Source organism: Miniopterus natalensis, chromosome 13, assembly GCF_054644295.1.
Source record: "Miniopterus natalensis isolate mMinNat1 chromosome 13, mMinNat1.hap1, whole genome shotgun sequence".
Lineage (NCBI taxonomy): Eukaryota > Metazoa > Chordata > Mammalia > Chiroptera > Miniopteridae > Miniopterus > Miniopterus natalensis.
The window spans coordinates 38,379,605-38,401,017 of NC_142093.1; the positions used below are offsets into that span (position 1 = coordinate 38,379,605).

General features: G+C 39.2%; 1 protein-coding gene across 1 annotated transcript in view; it reads right to left on the minus strand.

The window, feature by feature from the left end:
- The window catches only part of AAK1 (AP2 associated kinase 1), a 140,926-nt gene that overhangs the window by 57,725 nt on the left and 61,788 nt on the right, over positions 1-21,413 (minus strand). Inside the window, exons 3-5 of the mRNA XM_016224194.2 lie at positions 18,581-18,699; positions 10,191-10,299; positions 8,559-8,701 (exon numbers count right to left, since the gene is read on the minus strand). Coding sequence (XP_016079680.2) covers positions 8,559-8,701; positions 10,191-10,299; positions 18,581-18,699 — 371 coding nt within the window. The remainder of the gene's footprint in view (positions 1-8,558; positions 8,702-10,190; positions 10,300-18,580; positions 18,700-21,413) is intronic.

Here is a 21,413-nt window from a genome sequence, read left to right on the forward strand (position 1 = left end):
GAACCTAGTATCAAAGGATTCTGCCAGTGAAATAACAACTCCAAAACAGTGAGCACTACTGTACTCAAGACATAATTTTTGGTATAGGTGAATTTGAGAGAGCATAGGGACCTGAGCCAGGATCCCAAGAACACCAGATGGCCAGAAGAAGAAAAACAGCAGAGCTGGAGCCACCCTGCTGCCCCTCAACAGGATCCCAAGGATGTCAGATAGCCAGATAAGCCCACCACAAGAATGTCACCTGGCCCCAGAAAAGAATGTCAACAACCCCTCCACTCCCTGCTTGAAAAAAACTGCAGAATATTATCTTTCTTCTAACCCCTTGTTTTTCCAATCCTCACGTAGAAAATTCTACTCTCTGCTCAAGGTTTACATGAGCCATTCCCTCTCGCCAATTAAAGCCTCTCCCTCAAGCTGTTGGAGGAGCAGCCTGAAACAGTGTTTCTCTCGGGACTATCTCCCTTGGGCTTGAGCATAAACTGAATAAAATCTGACTAGAAATTGTTCTGGGGCTCCCTCTCAATTTCTATCTTGAGGAGCCCAAGAACCCCAATACCAGTAACAAATTTAGTTGACTGGTATGCTAGAGGACAGATCTGGCTATGTGTGGGCAGTAAAATGGCAGCCAAAAAAATCTTGTTAAACCAGTAAGTCTGTAGTCTCCATTGTCTTTTGTCTTCAGCCTTTTGAAGACTGATTACCTTTGGAAAACAAAGGCAAGAGTAGACTATAAGCTCCTTAAAGACAAACATAGGTATCTGTAATCTTTTCTACCAGTGCCTAACATAGGGCTTGGTACAGAAAATCTTGGCTGAATAGAATTAACTAAAAAACAGAAACACACACAATACTGTGTCTGTGTGTGTGTGTCTGTCAGAAGCAAGACAGGAGCCACCAAATGTCCAATCCCTACTATTACTACCAGTTATTTTAAAAATATTTGGTCAGTTATGACAGTCTCTTGTTTCTACACTTTAATTCTTATAAAAATTATATATTATAAAAATGTTTATTTTATAGTCTGTATCTGCAAATCCAATACCTAAAGTTTTTGCTGCAAACTGATTTATATATAGTCTATTGTTTCTTATTCCTACTGAGTCTCACTCATGGTGATGTTGTACAGGGTCTTGTCATTGTTGTTTGTTGACTCATCCTCCCTGAATTCATCTGTGGGAAGCCTTTGAGGCCTGAGTATAAAGTCTATTATTCTTCCATAAAGGATAACTTGTGCATGTGGGGCACTAATAACCTATAATCACTTTAATCTAGAACTTTGACTTTGAGATTTTTAGCCACACAGGCAATGTGAACTATGGCCATCAACTTGAGTGGATATGCTCTGCTCTTGTGATTAAGAATTCTTAGGGGAGACTAGTTCCCCACAGACAAGGCTAGATAGGCAAATATTTCCACCATCTATAGCTTTTTTATAAAGCTCATCAGTTTAATCTAGTTATACAAAATGTAACAGTCAAACCGTCCTGAACATATACACACTTTAAGAATCTAAAATAATTCCAACAAAGCAACACTAGTATTTCCAATCTAATTTAGAGATTATAAAAACAACAGCTACCATTTACTGACCTTTACTATTATGAGTACCACTGTACTCAGCATTTTACATAGATTATCTTGCTCAATGCTCACAATAACAATATAGTAATATCCCCATTTACAGATGGGAAAGTGAGACTCACAGTGATAAAGCCAGGAGGTGAAACTAGGCAATCTAAATCTCCAAGGGATAGGCAGAAAGCACGTTAGAAGCACAGCAATTACTCAAGGATCCCGCTCCACCCTCCAACCGTGGTAGGGGAGATGACTACACTCACCCGATGTACTGAATACCCGCTAAAGAACAGGGCTATCTTAGTTCTTTAGGTTGAGAAATGCCCCTATAACAGGAATCTAGTCAATGAGAACCAAGTATACAAATTCTGGTCAGGATGATTTGCTCAATGTCTCTTAAGCATGCCATTATTGCCTAGTTTGTCCTTTTATTCAATTGCTCCCTCTCCACCAGTCAAATCCCAGCCATTCTTCAGATCTTTGCTCAAGTCCTAATTCCTCAGTAAAACCTTCCAGGCTACCCTACAAAATCTACAGAACTTACTGTCACTAGGAGGGGTCAACAAAGTAAGACCTTTATGCCAAGCCAACCTGTTTCCCATCCTCTAGTCTATGGCTGCTCTCTCAAGCTCCAGTAACAGAGCTGAGCAGTTGAAATAGAGACTGTTTGGCTGACAAGCCTAAAATTTTACTATCTGGCCCTTGCAGAAAAGTTTGCCAACCACTGGTCTATAATTATATCTGGTCTAGTATTTTTCACACATAGGTACCTAGAGATCCCTTATACAGCATCATTCTGTAAAAGATCTTCTTTCCTGGCCTCATGTATTTTACAGGGCTCATGTGAAACCATACCTCTCCTACTAGATTGTGCAGTCCCTTCCCAAATCAGTTTCCATACTTCTAATGCTGGAATGTATAATTTAGAAAACTGAAAAGTTAATTCACATCAAAATGCAAACAAGGTAGTTCGAAGGATCAAAATCACTGCTGGGTGGGGGGAGAACTAAGTAGACAAAGGACAAAATAAAGGCACATTGGGGTGTTCCCCCGGCCCCCTTAAAAACTAGGTTGATATATCTAGTTAGCTGCAAAGTGGCAGCACTCAGGAGTTACACTATATCCAATCTGGCTCACCTCAGCTTGCCTCCCTCCCTTGCACAGATAACATTGTATAAAACTATATTTTAGGGAAACCAGTTAAATAATAAGGATGTGTACAGAAGTAGACAAGAGAGCCAGAAATATCAATGCAGAGAAAGCTTATCAATACCACAGAAATATCAATGCAGGCAAAAACAATAATCCCTGCTCTGCTACTTTGCAAGGAGAATCAAATGAGATTAGGAAGGTGAACTCATTGGGCAGCGGTCTGTCCCCATGCCTTGTCACACCTGTGACAACCTCCAAGCTCAGGCCGCCTGCTACTCTCCATCATCAGCACCGCCATCAGCACCCAAATGCTTAACACAGAGCACAGTGTGTGGCATCACCCTGGACATGGGGTTGAGCAGACCTCGGGGGCTATTTTAGATGTCTGACCTTGGACAAATCTTTAAGGCTCTTTGGGCTTGTTTCTCATCTGCAAAGGAAAGCTGATATTTCATCACTGTTGTTACGAAGCACGTAAGAGAATGTACATGAAGGCAAACTCTCAGTCTCCCTACATAAATGCACCTTGTTATTGCCATTCATCTATTAGAGAAACATATTTGAACTCGTACTACGTGCCGAGGACTTTTATAGGTTGTGGGAATAAGGCTGGGAAAACCAAAGTACATCCTCTCGTGGAGCTTAGTGTCCAACTGAGGACAATAAGGAAATAAGTGCATGGTGGTGACAAATGTCAGGAAAACCCCTAGCAGGTTCAGTATACATCAGGTGAAGAGGGATGCTACTGTAACTAGCAGTCAGGGAAGGTCACTCTGATGAGGGAAGCAGAGACGAAAATGAAGAAGGGAGCGGCCGTGGGCCACCCGAGGGAGGCGCACTCCAAGCAGAGAGCAGCCAGCATGAAGGTCCTGAGAGGGGAGCAGGCTTGAGGTGCCTGAGGCACAGAGGAGACCACGGAGGCTAGAACAGCACTGTGCTGGTCATTGGCAGTGCAAAGAAAACTGGAAACATGGGACTGGACACATTATGGGCCAGCGCTCCTATAGTGGGGAGATGAGATAAGGCTGGGCCCTGGAGGAGTGAAGGCCTTAGATAGTGAAACTAGTAACAGGAACAAAGGCACAGAGGCAGGAGAGATAACAAAATGGTATCAACAACTAATAGCACTTACTATGTACTAGACACTGCCCCGTGCACTTTCACTTATAATATATTTCACGAAATTCTTACAAAGTCACTTAACAGATGAGAAAACAGAGTCCATTTCTAACATACCTGAGGTCACAAGACTGGAAGAGCAGGACGTGGGCTCAGGCTGCCTGACTGCTGGGATTACACCATCACCCACTGCACTGGTGTGCATTATGCAATTAAGGAACTCGGGCAGTTCAGACTGGAGAAAGAGATGGGAGCAGAAGGAGAGAAGACCAGAGAAGCAGACAGAGGGCAAACTGAAGAAGGACACTGGGGAGCCACTCAACATTTTTAGCAGTCAGCAGCAGATGAAAAGTGTTTTAGAAAGGTTAGCATGGTGACAGATGAGGGGGGAAAAAGAAAGGAGACAACGAGGGCAGGCGCAATTGTCCAGGTGTGAGGTGAACAGAGCCAGGTCTACACTAGGGCCAGGGCAGATTAAATGAGTTAGGAAGGAAGAGAACCGACTGGATATTGACACCATCTTCTGAAAACTTCGGAGGATTTGTGTAGTGACTTTGTTTTTGGCAATGCCCCTTTTAGGCTGTAAGCCTAACGTTGGTTACCATTGCTTACAATCCTCAAGTCCTTCAGCTCTGAGAGATGACTACTGCTGACCTTACTTCCCAACCCATTGGCTTAAGAGTGTTACTAAAGTTGTCACTCTCAAACTCTGCTTATAACTTGAGCTAAAAGGTCTTGAAAGCCACCTCCTACTGACCTCTTCATCTTGACATTATTTCAAACAGATAAGGCCTTCAGACATTTCAGTCACAGGATTTATTACCACTAGAAATTCTGGAGGATTAGATTAATGTGGGTTTTCAAACCTGTGATTCTAGAAATAGGACAAAAATCTTCAGCCTATTGTACTTCATGAGATCTAAATCTCTTTTCTGATAAGACATTCGTGACTTTTTCAATCTGAATGCACTTAAGTCTTAATCCTTAAGTGCCGGGGAAAACAGCATGGTACAATACAGCAAAAGCAAACACACACAAACCAAAATGGGAGTAAAAAAACCTCAGCCTCTGTTCTGGTTTGATCACTGAATTAGCTGTACAGGTCACAGTCTTTCTGGACAGAGGTCACCTGATTGGGCAAAGGAAAGGGCTGGTCTAGGTGTCCTTCCCAGGTCTATGACCCCCTTATCTGTAATAATCTTTATTTTTCCTCAGAGAAATAAAAACTTTAAAATGGGGGATATAATTAATATGTTAAAATAATGTATTTGAGGAAGGATCTTCAATAAAGAACAGAACTTCTGTTATGGTTATTTTTAGAACAAAAGCTACTTAAGGACCAGGACCATTCAGTGCATTTCCTTTATGTAATTTGGAAGAAAGACCCGGCAGAACAAGAGGGGTTTTTCTTGGTTCTGCAGGTGAACAAGCAGTGCCCACTCACGGGGGCACTGACTCAACAGGGGGGTCCACAGCTGGCCTGGCCTGTGCTCTTTCCGGTGTCCCACTTTTATTCACAGTGGTACCTCCTCACCAAATGGAACTCCTGCTTGCAGAGAAGCAATCAGAAGACTCAGAAGACCAGCGCCTTCTCTGGGCAGCAGGAGAATAATGAACTTCATGGCTCTGGCTACTACTAGGACCACAGTGGCTGGTTCTAGCAGTGATGAGCTCAGAGTGGCCCAGGCAATGTGATAAATGACACAGCCAGGGCAAACAAGACACAGCCAAGGCCAACAAGAGGTATACGGGGACACTACTCATGCATCAGGAAGTTGGCAGCGTGGCTGGCAAATGTGACTGCCCACTGTGCACATACTAGTAGGAATCAACAAAATCTAACATGCTAATGAAAAAGCATTTAGATGGCACCAACAGTAAGATTTGGGGAGTTGTGAAAAGCTTCAATCAGAACAACCAGGAGTCAACGACTAAAAGCAACAGCAACAGGATTCCTCTAGAACAATCACAATCACAATCACAATCAATCACAATCACAATCAATCACAACGGAGACCTCCTCCTAGGGGCCCCTATTTACATTCCCTGTTCCAAGGTAGAGGAGAAAGGGAAACGAAGCCCCCTGAACCACTACTGGCCACCTGCATCGGGCAAGATGAAGGACACTGACATGTTCATCTCTCACAGCACTTACAATTCCATGGGTACAAGTCACACTGTGAGTGCTACAGAATCCAAGTTCCAATATGACATTGAACTCCATCTGACATGAGGAGAGAATGGGGCTCCAGAGAGGCCGGAGCGCATAGAGGCCACAGAAAAGTTCCCACACTCACAAGCCAGCACTGGTGTTGTCCAGCTACGCTTCTCCCCCATTTTTTTGCCCCTCATAAACTCTTCTCCAAGGCAGGCAACAGGGACAGAGGTCAGCTCCTAAAATGTTGGTACCACTGCTATTTTGAAAGATATGCCAATGGGCCTAAGGATTTCACTCATCATTAAAGGCAACAATTGAGTAAAATGTCAATATATACTCAGAGCAGTGGCCTCTAGCCTGGTCTGCAACCTGCTATGTACTGGGCCCTTAACTAACTCTCCATCCTCAAATGCCTTGCGGTTCCCTTTTCTAGGCAGCTCTCAGGTTCCGTTCTCTGCCTGAAATGTCCTTCATGCTCTCTGTGACCACCCATTTCCCACTAGTACTTCAAAATCCTACTTTTCTAGAAGATTCCAAGCACTACTTCCTTGATCTCACTATCTGATCATATGTTGAACCACCTGATTTTCATCTTTTCATCACTTTGTTCTATGAAGTTTTGTATTTCACCTATATCTATTTCAAGTCTAAATATTTAAATTATGTCCTCTCACCAATACTTTAAACTTCTTGAGAGCAGGAGCCATATTATATTTGTACAGAATTATGTACTCATACTATGTTATGCTCATAATATTTACTGAGATGTAACCTCCTTTTTCTACTCAGAAAAAGGACTGACTGCAGGCAGAGGTACACTGGAGAATTTGGAGGTATATACCTGTATTCTTGAAAGCTAATTGCTTTAGTACAGAAATGCTAGTATGTATGGACCACTTCACACCCACCACAAATGGCTAAAATAAAAAAGGACAGTAACAAATATTGGTGGGGATGTGGAGGATTTGGAGCCCTCGTATATTGTGAGAAGATGTAAAATGGTGCAGCCACTTTAGAAAACAGTTTGGCAATTAGTCAAAAAGTTAAGCATAGTTACCGTATGACTCGGCAATTCCACACCTAGGTATACACACAACAGAACTAAAAACATACGCCTACATAAACACTAGTACATGGTATTATTCATCACAGCTTTATTCATAGTAGCCAAAGTAGAAACAATTCAACTGTCTGTCAACTAATGAATGGGTAAGTAAAATGTGATATTGCCACACAATGGAATATTCTGCCATGAAAAGGAAAGAAGTACGAATACATGCTACAACACAGATGAACCTTGAAAACATTATTCTAGGTAAAAGAAGTCAGATACAAGAGGTCATATATTGTATGAGCCCATTTACATGAAATGTCCAGAACAGGCAATAGAAAGTAGATTAGTGGTTGCCCAGGGCTAGAGCACTGGGGAATGAAGAATGATTGCTAATGGATACAGGATTTCTTTTTGGGGTAATGAAATGTTCTGAAATTAGACAGAGGGATGGTTGCACAGCCTTGTAAATATACTAAAAGCCATTGAATTGTACACTTTAAAAGAGTGGATTTTATGGTATGTGAACTATGTGTCAATTTTTTAAAAAGCTTAAATAAAAAAGCCCAAACAGAAATGCCGGTATACTGCTGAATATACAAAAGAATATACTTTAGAATATACAATAACCACTTGAGGTGCTTAATTAGATATGAATTCCTGGGCCTCCCTGAAACTACCACCAAAATTACTGCCCAATAGATTCATGTGGAACCCAGCAACCTGCATTTAACAAGCACACTAGGGGATGCTGATGTAAGTTATTAGCCCTGAAGCACATTTCTCAAAACACAGGTATAATAAAAAGAAACTGCAATTTAGAATCAAAAGAGTTGAATTCAAATTCTGATACTATTCCTTCCTAGTTATATGGCCTTAGGCAAGTCACATAACCTCTCTGCTCCTAAGTTTCCTCAACAATAAAGAGTAAAAGAGAATGTCTCCCTCCAAACAGACAGTGTACATAAAGTGTCAAGTAGAGTACATGGCACACAGCTGATGCTCCATAAATGCTAGTGAATCCTAACCGGGTGCCAATTCCATTCAACAAACATTGTCAAGCGACTACAATATGAAAGGCCTGGTGCAAGGGGATGGTAATTAGTAGGACAAATTTTAAAAGTAATCAATCAATAGATTTTTGCAAAATAGGAAATAGACTTTAAAGACCAAGTATCATTGTTTATAACTATTTAAATTAGATATTACTTTTCATGACCCTGGAAAAGTGAATTTGGGAGTGTATCGGGGAAAACAAAAACAATATGTGTCCAAGCATTTGATGATTATGAAGAATTTCTGAAAACTACTTAAGTAATAGAACTGATAGTGTACAGTTACATCTTTTCTTCTTTTGCATTTTTTCTCCCCAAACAGAACGCAAGCTCAGAATTTGGGACCATGTCTTAAACTTCTCTCACATCCCCCTAGTATGTACCGCATCCTTGGGGCAGACAGAAAATACTCTGTACGAACAAAGAAAGAAAGAGTGCGACCTGTTACCTTCAGGTCACGGTGAATAATAGGAGTTTTGCACTGATGGAGTCGGGCAACAGCTTCACAGGTGTCACAAAATATCTGAAGCACTTCGTTCTCTGTAAAACCTGTTTGCAGGCGCTGGTTCATCAGGTTGACCACCTGGCCTCCTAAGATGGGTGCAGAGCAAAGGAAAGATTATAAACATTCAGACTCGTCACTTACCTAAGAGAATGAATAGCTCTCCACAAAGCAGCAGTCTGGATGCAAAGGTAACAGAGCTGATCACTTGTTGAGCTGGGACAAAAACCCAGCTGTCTTGATTCCCAGCATAGGATTTGTTTTTGTAGAATCTAGTGCTTTCTGTAATGTATCAAAAAGTTTTCTTATTTTATAAAGCACCCCAGACATGAGCTGCCCTCATTATGTCTTCAAGATTAGTAGTAGAACTGGCAATATGGTCCTGCTCTAGTTGCCTAGTTATACTGTCCCTGCTGTGTACGAGACAAGGCCACAGGTTCAACTTGCCATATTTTTTAGTAAGAATCCAATTGCACAACGGCCCTCAGGAGAAGGAAGAAGACAGCTTTATAGTCTGTACTTCGGAACAGCCTGGTCTCCCTGGCTTCACTACTTGCTGCCTGGTCTATAGAAATGCTACACCAACATTTATTCTCCAGGACCAAAACCCTAATGGCTTCATTTATAAAATTAGCCGGATCCCTGGGCGCTCCTACTGCCTCATCTCTAAACATTTTACTGTTCAAAAAGGAACGGGCAGGAGGAAACAAACTATCAAGTTCAAATTTGGTAGTATTTTAAAAATCAGGTGAACAGGTATCATAGTAAAGGCTGAAATTAATGGTTAACATCACATTTTTGGGATTAGCAACATATTTAGTTTATGGACAGTATCTTAAGGCAAGGAAAATGTTAGTGGAAGTAAGGGTGATTACAAAAGAGTGAGACAGTGACCCAAGCTTGTAAGTGGCAGCTGCTTAGGCCAAAAAAAGTCAAACTTCCAAACAATGGTTGTAGGAAATGCAGCTGACTCTGAATAAATTCATGCTACAGTCTGGAATTCCCAATATAAATATTGCTTGAAACTCCATGCTTTCTACTACTTAACTCCAGCATAGTTAAAATGTAACATTCCTGGCAATTATAGCTCTGGAGCAAGGGGAGGAAGGTCATTTGCATTACACAAAAAGGATTCTTTTACCCCATAACAAGGATGGTGGTGTGAGTGGAGAACAGAACACATGAATGAGGGAGTGAGGAAGCTGAATTGTTTCTTTAGTCCATCTGGAGTTGGGCCTTTATTATGTGCCTTCATCATTTGTTTTAAAGCATCACAAAGAACACATTCATTCTCATTCTGATACATTCTCATTCATATACAAGCACCAAACCTTCCTAAACCTAAAAAAATGGAGTTTTGTATTACCCACCGCTTTGAACTGTTTGTACCACTGACCCTTGCCATTATCAGAATAACCAAGAGGCGACAGCAGACTCTGTATCTTTTAACCTCTGAGTTTTCCAATCTTTAAAACCAGAACAACATATACATTAGGGTACAGTGTAATTACTGAAGCAACCACCTGACAATACAAGTGCTAGTGAAATGAAAGCTTAAGGTATGGTTCGTATACTCACCCCTACAGAAGTCCATCAGAATGAGCACTTCCCATACATCACCACTACTCACATTGTTGATACTAGAATCAATGTAACCCACAATGTTCTTGTGTCCTGACAAGTCCCTCTGTAAAGAAAAGTTGAAATATTATCAGTTACAGACACCGACAGAGACGCAATGAGCCAATCAGTTCTCTTAGCCCAGATCATTTAAATACATAGAGACTAGGGAGCAGGGTCAAGATTCCCAGGGGTCTCTGAGATTCATGGCCAGATCTTGAACAGCAATTCTAAAAGCCTGCTAAACCATAGCATTCTCCTGAACTAAATTCTAGAACCAAATGGACACAGGGTGACTACTTGCTCACTGCATTAGTGATCCATGGAAACCAGAAGCAAAGACTCACATCTCCAGAAACACTGCAGAGGGGCTAAGAGGAGAGAAACGGTATGAACTATTTAAACATGTGAATTTTTAATTCAGAAAAGTAAAACTGATGTTTTTTTCCCTCATTGTAGGGACACAAGTGAATTCACCTTAACTTTTAAACTGGTCATACTGTTTTTCTCCCTTTAGAAACTGTATAAGAACAACTGTTTTACAAAGTTCTGCAGAGACTAGAGTGGCATCCAGACCTAGGCATTTTGCTTGTAATTAAGCCTTTCAAGCCAACCAGCTGGGATATAAATAAGATGGGTCATGTTTCCACCTCTCTGGCTGGAACTGCATATGACCTCCCAGGGCTGCTTGTGGAATTAATTTTGTGTCAGGACCCAGTGAGGCACTAGAAGGTGCCTCTCACCCTGGTACGGTTATTTTAATATCCATAAAGGCAAATAAATCTGTGTAACGATGATGTTCACAATCCAAGGTCATTAATGAGCAAAAACTGAGCCAGCTGGGTGATAGGATTTTTGCACAGATACATTATTAACTAATTTTAATAAATTAGTTTACTTTGGTTTAATAAAAAGTGAAAGGGAGGATGTGGAAAATATGTGATTCTGTAAGAATCACCATACAAATTTGGTAGTTTGGACCACAGAATAGTAACTATCATCACACTAACTGGAGATTCCACTGTTTAAAGTAATAAAGTCTCTTTCAATCTGGAACCACATACCCTAATAAGAAGCAGCCTCACAATATCAAATGAACACAACTAAACCCTGAGTATCAAAGTTAAAACTCATTAGAACTTTCCTCTGAGTGAAAGATTGCCTCTGAGTGATCTACCTTCTATTGCCTCAGAAGGTAGATCAAAGGTAGAAATGTGACCACTGCAATCGGCAGTAGGGAAGTTGCTGGAGATCCATGCAAGAACAGTTTCAGGGAGGGGATGAAATGGAGGTGAGAATGAAATGGGACTTGCAAAGAATGGGAATTGAATATGTAGAGCCAGCAATTATAGATTACTCTTTCAGAACATTTTGTGCTGAAGAGAGAAGCAGTATTGAGGAAAAGAATTTTTAGGGAGGAAGAGAATTGAACAATGAAGAGTGGAAGGAGCCAGGGAAAGAAAGCTCTAAGGCTGCAATAATTGATGGAACAAAGTCCCAAAGGTAGAAGAGGTGGGGATTCAGAGCACTGTTACAGGGACTGTCTTAGGAAGACATTTCTTTCCTGGCAAGTGGGAAGGAAATAAGAATGGATATGAATATTGGTTGAAGGCTGGGGAAAAAGAAAATTTGAGTGAGCTCATATCTACTGTTTTCAGTAGAAAGCAAAATTATCTTCAAGTGTGAGGGAATGAGAAAGAAGCTTGATGAGAGAAAAGTCTTAGAACAACTACTTTGGATATAACCAACAAGGGAGATAATGAGGCAGAAAAGCAGTCTCTAGAGTTCAAGTTTCTCCAAACAGAAAGTGATTTCAGGACTCCTGTTTCACAGGACCATAATTCCCTCTGCTTTTCAGTATTATCAACTCTTGTAGAACTTGCTTCCATTTATGCAGTCCTGGAAATAGAAAAAACTGGGCAGAAAATCATGTCCTCCAAATGTCCACAAGAAAGAATGAAAGACTTAATATTTCTACATTTAACTGTTTGAAAAAGAATCAGCAATGTTGCCTGTGACTTTGTATCACCCCAAGAGGAATAATAAAGAATCTACAAGGAAGATTAAAAGCATGTGGTAGAGCCAAGAGGAGGTTAAGAGCTACTGCAGGACCCAAACTAGATAATTAACATCTGCAGATGGCATCCTAGAACAGCTTGCCAAGATGTTTGCTGATAAGTTCAAGCCCCAATTCCTGTTCATTTTGTCTTCTGCAGAGATTCTGAGATATATCCACCAGAAAAGACCACCTCGTTGGAGGGAAACCATGACTCTTAATGACTTGATGATGCAGCAACATCTCAGATTTTAGAGTAAAACATCACTGGTTTATGAGTGATGAAGACTTGTCTGAATAGTTGTGAAATGTAGAAAAGGTCAAGAGAAAAATCTTACTGCAAATTGAGACTGACTTGCATTTACAGTACAGTGGCATCAGTTCCCAGCAGCCACAGGCCAGAAGATGTCCCAGCTTTCCCTGCCTTTAGTTAAAAGACCAGCCCCAGGCTTACAGAACAGATTGGATGTAGAGGTATGGGATGGAATCCACATTTGGTGAGGCGGGCAATCTCAGTTACCACCTGATTACACAGGAAAAAAGCAGGATGTGGGGAAGATTTGTTGATGCCTTTGGCTACAACTAGCATTTGGAGTATTGAAATAAAAGTCTATATGGTGAAGGTAAGTCAAAACCTGAGTTTTAGGGGAGTGGGGAATATTCAGTTAACTATAGATCAGTTTATATTACATGATTTAAATGGTGATAAGTCTAAAGAGATTGTGTTGTCATTTCAAACTTTATTTTTAAATTAACATTAAATAAGAGTAATAAAGCACTGACAAATATGTCATTAGAAAACCTACTTTATTAAATATATATCTAAAGTGGCTTATAGTTACTCATTAACTTTCATATTTAACAGCTTGAAGTGCTGAAAAACTTTTTCATAAACACACAAAAGCTAGCATTTGAAATTCAGCCCTTCAACGTAGATCCTATAGATTATTACAGATTTCAAGTTTATCTGGGATCCTAATTAATGATGCTTATAGCACAGAACAGTGTTCTGTCCCTAGCTTCACAATTCTGTAGCAGAATTCCTACTTAAGAACCTTAAGGCCTTATAAGAAAACAAAGGATTCAATTCCTAAATTCATCTCTAAAAACCTTGATGTTCAAGCAAACAAAGAAAATAGCATTCTAAATACCATATCAATAATATCACTCACCTCAAAATAGTAAAAATGAGTATTGCATATAACTAATTCCCCTATATATCATTTGCTTAAGCCACCTTTCCTTGCAATGTCAGCATGATACCTGCAAATTCCTGATTCTCATAGTGCTTGCATTTGTATATAGTAAGTTTCCAAAGAGGTATATTAACCCCTTTGGTCCTCCATTCAAATATTCAACTTTTTCTGATTTTATGAGTCACCATTACTGCTGCCTACTTCTAGAATCACATCATGGTTGCACAGGCCCTCTTAACCAAATTTCAGCTTTTTCTTAATTTAAAACATGAAGAAAAGCAGTTCTAAGACCAGAAATTAGTTTCTCTCTCTCAAAGTTGCTTTGTTAAAGAGTCTTCTGCCTTACTCTTCCTTCCCCCTTTTTTCTCTATAATTCTAAATTTCCTTTATAACTCTCTTCAGGGAGTTATTCACAGGCAAACAAAAACTATCAAGTCCAGAGTAGTAGTAAAAAAAACAACTCTGATATCTGGGGTGGTCCTGGAGTTCTACTGAAGGCCAAGTATGGGGCCCTTGTGGGTTTTGCTACATAAGAAGTCCTAGATATTCTCCTGTCTATACTCAAATGTACACTCCCTTTCCCAAGTCTTATTCATTAATTAATCCTGTACTTTCTAAATAGATCTTTAAAGTCCTTTAGAGTCTGATTCTAAGTAGTGTGGTAAAACTTTAATATGCATATGAATCAGCTGAGAATTCTGTTTAAAAACAGATTCTAATCCAGTGGTTTTGGGATAGGGCCTGGGATGCTCCTTGTCAGTGGCACTTAACATAGCCAAGATTCAGAGCAGTGCTGTTCAAAATGTGGTCCACAAACATCTGCTGGTTAGTAAACTATTACCAGACCGTAAGGACATAAATCTTGTTCCAGGACATAAATCAATCAAGTCACTAAGCTAACTTTTTTCTTTTCCTAGTGAGACTTTAACCTATGAGAAAAACAGTTCATTGATTTTCATTCTGGCACAAAGTCCTTTGAGTAGCAGTACCCATACATTTTATATAGACAACTAATTTTTTATAAGGGTGCCAAAACAACAGAATGGGGGGAAAGAATAATCTTTTCAAAAAATGGCGCTGAGACAGCTGGATATCAACATGAAAGGAATGGAGTTGGACCCCTACCTCACAACATATACAAAAATTAACTCAAAGTGGAACAAAGATCTAAAAACTCCTCAAAGAAAACATAAATGCAAATCTTCATAATGTTGAATGTATAACACCATTAATCATTAGGAAAACACAAATCAAAACCATAATGAGATATGACTTCAGAACCACTAGAATGGCTATAATCAAAACCAGAAACAATAAAAAATATCAACAAGGATACGAAAATTGGAACCTTCACATATGCCGGTAGCAATGTAAAATTGTACAGCTCCTATGGAAAACAGTTTGGCATTTTCACAAAAAGTAGAGTGCCACATGACCCAGCAATTTAAACCCTATGTATATATCCAAGAAAAATGAAACATTATGTCCACAAAAACTTGTACACAAATGTCCATAAAGATAAGCAAAAATTTGGTATATCCATTCAAAGGAATACTATGCAGCCATGAAAATTAATAAAGTACTTATGCATGCTACAACATGGACAAATATTTAACACCTGATAACTGAAAGATCTCAGACACAAGAGGCCACCATATATTGTATGAGCCCATTTATAAGAAATGTCCAGAATAGGCAACAGAAAGATTAATGGTTGCTAGGAAAGTTACTGCTAATGGGTAAGGGGTTTCCTTTTGGAGTGATGAAAAATGTTCTGGAATTAGATAAATGGTGATAGGTGAATGATCTTATAAATATACTAAAACTCAATCATATTTAAAAGGGTGAATTTTATCTCAATTTACAAAGAAAAGTAGTATGATAAACTGGAGGAGGGGTGTTGGAATAAAATAAAACAAACACACAAGGAATGAAAGAAAAAACAAAATAAGATCCTTTGAGTAAAGCTGATCTAGACCAACCAGGCATATCTGAATCCCTGCTATAGCCTGTTGACAAGCAGTTTTCTTAGAATAATGTTATTTCCTTGGGATATCAGCCAATCTGCAGACACCCCTCACTGTTGACCAGTCCCTACATCTAGCTAGAAACACCTACTTCCTGACACCTCCTCAGAGCAAAAAGAACAAGTTGATTATTTTTTCACTTTCTAAACAATTGAAATATTGTTACCTAGACTCTAAGTTTTATTCTTCCCTCTGTTAAACATCCCCACTTTGTTTGACATGACTGTAGTCACATCACCATTTTGGCTGCTCCCATATTTAAACACTTTGCTTTGTCTATACCCTTTTTATAAGAATGGCCCTAGGAAAAAGGAGACATCTGTCATACTTTCAACAATAAAGATAAATTTTTTTTAAAAGGCAAAAAAAAGAAAAAAAAGAATGGCCCTAGGAAATGAATGAAATACTCCAGGCCTGGTCTGACTCATACTAAAAACCTAAAGAAGAACCAAATGGAAATTTCAGAACTGAAAAATACAATAACTAAAGCAAAAAACATGGTGGACAGGCTCAACAACAGCATGGAAGGGTCAGAGAAAAGAAACAGAGAACTGAAATATTACTCTTATCCAATAGAACCAAAAGACAGCAAATCGATTAAAAACAAACAAAATAAACATGCATGAGTCCATAGTGATATAAATAAATAAACAAACAAACAAACAAATAAATAAAAATCTCTTTTTCGGAAGAATTCTGAACTATTAATTATAGTCCACTAGGAGATTCAGCAGAAATAATGTTTTCTTACATAATAATGTAAAGACTAATACTAATATAACTAATACACTGCCAAAATTTCCTGCTATTTTGGAAGAATAAAAGATGAGAATATGCAAGTATTTGGAGAAAATGACATGCAGGGGATGAAAAAGCTAAATTTTTACTTTCCATAGTATCTAATGTCCAAAATGGGGGAGGGGAGAATCAAGAATTAGCAATATCAGCATGTTAGTTAGAAATATATCAAACGAATCAAAAGTGGTTGCCTTGGGACCTTGAAATGGCATAGGAGAATCACTTGGGGAATTATTTGACGTTTTTTGTAACAAGTTTAGTTCGCCTACTTGAGTACTTAAGTTTTTTAAAAATATAAACAAAATCAAGAACAAAACTCTCACAGCTAATACATGGCTGGACTAGAACCTGACCCCACATAATTTAATTCCTAATCAGGTCCATTAATATGTGAGCTCCAGAGGGGCCTGTGTCTTCTTAGTTCCTCTACTCCGACGCTTGCCTAGCACAAAATAAGCCCTCAAACCTGTTTATGAATGAGTGGGAGAAAGTTCAAGAATGGAATTACTTTTCAAACACCAGAAAATGAATGAGAAGGGCATTCCAGGCAGAGAGCAGAAACAGCAGAAGCAAAGACAGAAAATGAAGTGTTAGAGCTGAGCAAGGAAGGGGCAAGGGGCGAGGAGGAGTAATAAGAAGCATCCGGAAAATCCATTGGTGGATAAAGGGAAATCCAACGAGCATAGTCATTTTGAGCTGTGTGGCAGGGAAGAGGAAGGGCATTGGTGCCTTTTGGACAGACCCACATGGCCCTGACAGTATGTATGCGAACCTTAGGGTTTTCTGTTTGTTTTGCAATGATGACAGCAACACTTACTTCCATCAACAGTTCCCCCCAAACAGTTTCAGCTTTCTGGAATCCAAAGTAGTACCAGGCTCTCTAAAATTCTGAGTTCTTTCAATAGCTCAACTACAATACAACAAGTTACTCTAAGTAGCCACAGAAAGGGGAATCCCCCACAAGGGGTAGGCAGGGGCAAGCAAAGCCTGGTGCAATCCCTACAATGCCACCCTCAACCATTTTTTGGACCTCTTTACAAAAGCATGAAGATCCAGAGTACAAATGAATCATCATCTCTTGATGAACATATGCATCTGCTATTACAATTACTCATACATTCGTTTTATCCAAAGTTTAAGTATTTACTCTATGTCAAGTAGTGTGTTGGAATATAAAGTTTCTGATTTTAAATAACTTAATTTCTGATTGCAGAATTATTTATAAAATAACAAGATAAACACTATAATTGGCATTAACAAAAGTACTGTGGAAACATGATGGATTAAATGACTATTTAAATATTTTATGTATAATGTTAAACATAGGTGGAAGTAGGAAACAACTCCAACAAACTTCATATACCCATCACTCTGCCTTGATCATAATCAATTCATTGCCAATCTTGTTTCTCTTCTAAATCCACTCATTAACTTCAAGACATCATATTATTTTATCCATAAATATGTTGTCATATACCTCTAACTGATAGGAATTTTTCCTTTCAACATATTATGAATCTGTATCTTGAAAACTGAAGTTGTTAAGATGTAAGATATAATTAACATATAATAAAATGCACAGATCTTAAGGTGCTCAACTGAGTTCTGACAATTGTATAGGCCTGTGTAACCACTACCCAAAACAAAATATACATTTCTATGGCCCAGAAAGTTCCCACATGCCCTTTTCTAGTCAATGTCCTACACACTCAGATAACCACTTTCTAATTTCTATTACCAAGGATCACTTTTGCCTGTTCTTAGACTTTTATAAATGAAATCACAGAGTAAGATGTTTCTAGGCCAAAAAAAGGGGGAAAGCATTCCAGGTGAAAACAACCACACACACAAAATAAAAGCGTGTGTGAAGATGTGTCACGGAACGCCACAGAGCTCAAGAGGTTGAAAACTGGGACTGGTGACTAATAGGAGACTAGAAACAGAGGCTTGTTGGAAACCTAGGGTTTCTAGACTGAACTCCATAGTTAATTCTGGGAACCATGTTGTGAAATAAACTTTCCCAATGCCCAAAACTATTTCTCTGACCTAAAAATATGTTTTCTCAATAAGCTCCTTTTTCTTCAACCCTCCAACTGAGGGTGACCAAGGCAGGAGCAGCATCCTACACCCCAATGCTGTTCACTCCCGTCTTGTGCAGAGGCCTCTCTGCCATCTCACAAAAGGGAACAACCCCCCTCGCCTTTCTTGTGAGAGGGCACAGTCCCCCCCCACTTTTAAATAAGCAGACTCAACTCTGAGGGGCAGCCTTACCATGATCTGGATTTCTCTCTTGCACACCTGGAGATCATATTCATTGTTGACAAACATGCGTTTCAAGGCACATTTCACTCCGTTGCTTGTCCTCACCAGAAACACGATAGCAAATCCACCTGCGAGAGAAACAAACATACAAGCTCTTCTGAGTCATGTTCCAAAAGTCAATCAGACTATGGCAGCTCCTGTCACTGTTGATGGTGCTGATGCCACTGTCGGCTAGCCCTAGGGCTGGCCTAGCTTAGAAGGCATTCGTAGGTTTTCGGGACTCAGAGGCAAGAGGGTGGCAGAAATCCGAGAAATTGTTCCTAAACACAATCTCAGGAAAAAGGAACAACAGTAATTATCTTCAAAAGAACCTACAAATAAACATGAACAAACAGATGAAAGAGGAAAACTACCTACATTCCTACTGTCCTAGGCACTTTGAGCTCTCGTTTAATTCTAAGTGCAATCCCGTGAGGCTTAGTGTTTTTTCCCTTTAAGGCAATAATTACTAGCTGAAGCATTCTTACATACTTTGAAGTTGTTACACCTTAGTGTTCCACAAATCCTTAGAACTCCTAACCTTGACCTCACTCCCCAAACAGTTATGAGGTGTTCAGTGCAATTGTTAATAGAAGTTATAGATAGATAAGGTGCTGCAAAGCTGTCAAAGTTGAAGGCTTTGGGATAAGCAGCACTTACATCGGGCACTTCATCCACCTGCCTGCTCGTGTACCTTCATAAGTTAGCTTGAACTATCCTGTGTATTGAGCCTGTGTAGCAAAAAAAGAAAAGAAATCAATGGTTTGTATTTTGCACAGAGGTGATCACTAATTGGATGAAGGTGAATGCAGAGAGAAGTCATCATTAAGGGAACTTGGGTTGAGGTTATGGCATTGATTTGGGGCTAACAGCCACATGCAAAATTACAAGATCAATAATCAGTGATTATAGAGGTCTCAGGCCTGAGATAGGACTTGGGTCCTGACTGACAAACTAGATCCTCTGAGGTCCAGCGGCACTTCAGTACCTGTCTGTTGATGTTCATGGCATTTCCTGCTGCATCTTTACAATAATTATTCCTTTTTAAGTCAGCTTGAGTAAGTTTCTGTTCCTTATAACCAAAGAGAGCTTTAATCATAAAGCACTGTTGCATGTTAAAATACACACATAATTCACTGTTAAAATTTTTTTAATGGATTCAAATGTCCCAATGTGTATTTTGATAATGATTTACTGGAGACTGCATGTTTGTATATTTCCTGTCACTATGTTCTTCTTCAGTATTCAGATAAACACTAAAATTTACCATATAATCTTTTTTTAATTTTATTTCTAAATATTTTTTTATTTATCAATTACAGTTGGCATACAATATCATATTAGTTCAGGTGTAAACCCATGATGAGACATTTATGTAATTTATGACGCGATCACCCAAATAAATTTTTAATTTCAACTGTGAACTCTTTAATCTTTGTACCTCAGTAACATTTAACATTTTCTCCTAATACTTTAAAGTACACTTATACTGCTTAATTGTCAATTGTAATTCTAGAATTTTGAGTTATTTACTAAAAAAAATTTTTTAACCCTTGCATACACTCACTGAGAGATCTTATCATACACACACACACACACACACACACACACACAAAATCTCGATTTTTTTTATATTTTAATTTTTAGGATATCTGAAATTTTCTTGTAATAAATATGTACATTTAATGAAGTGCTATGTCTTTCTTTTTTCCCCAAAAAAAGCTATTAAAATTCATGTTGTCTCTTATAATCAAGTAGAACTAGGGAAAACGATAATATAACTTACAAAATTTCAATATTCATACCTGTTTTGTGAACAGTCCAAGTGGGTTTTCATTTTATATATATTTTAAATTTTGAAAAAAAAATCATAGGATTACTGACTTTGTACAGTAGTACTTCTAGAGAACATTAAGTCCAAGCATTTTGCTTTAGGGGTAGAGGAACCTAGTAAGGCTTAGGAGTCCCATGGTTAGTACTGGGCAGAACCTGGAACAGTGTCAATCTCCTGATTGTCCAAAAAATGTTCTTTCTACTTCATTTATCTTAGAGGAAACTGTGCAACCCCCCTTACAGTGCTGAGAGTGCTGTAGAACAAACATCAGGAGAACAGAAGTTGGGAATGGCAATTTCCTGCAGTTCTGTGATGCATGGCACCACTAAAGGACAAGGCTGTCCTTTCAGAAGCAAGTTGATGATGCAGCAGTTTGAGATAACTGCCACCAGATGGGAGTAGTGTAGTTTTCTTTACCAGGTAGCAAGATGACCTTTCCAGCTAGGACTGAAGAAATAAGTCAGATACTTATCACGTGATCTAGGCAAGCTCAACTGGTTGAGAAGAGCCAGCCCAGATTCTCAAACCCCTGACCATCATAAATCTAAAGGCAGAGCAATGAACCACTATACTTAATACAGGCAGAAGCATGTTATTAAGCATCTACGCCCATACAAGGGCATATCTGCAGGTGAGAAGCATTTAAATCAGGGTTTCCTGACCATGAAATAAAAATTGAAGCCTTATAGGACTGTCAATATAAAAATGTTGGCCAATTAACTGTGTAGTTGACCAAATAGAGATGTAAATTACTAGAAGGTAGAGGGGAGATAGCACCACTCAAGATACTTCTCCAGTACACGTCCAACCACAGATCAGGGTTCAGGCCATTAGAGAAGAAGGCAGCTATAAGACTGTCAACAGAGATGGTCATTTCAGATTGAGTTGCAGCCCAACAGCTTGATTAAATTGAAAAATTTAAAGCTGAGGTGGGGATGGTTTGAACAGAGGTAAGAAAAGCTAACATTC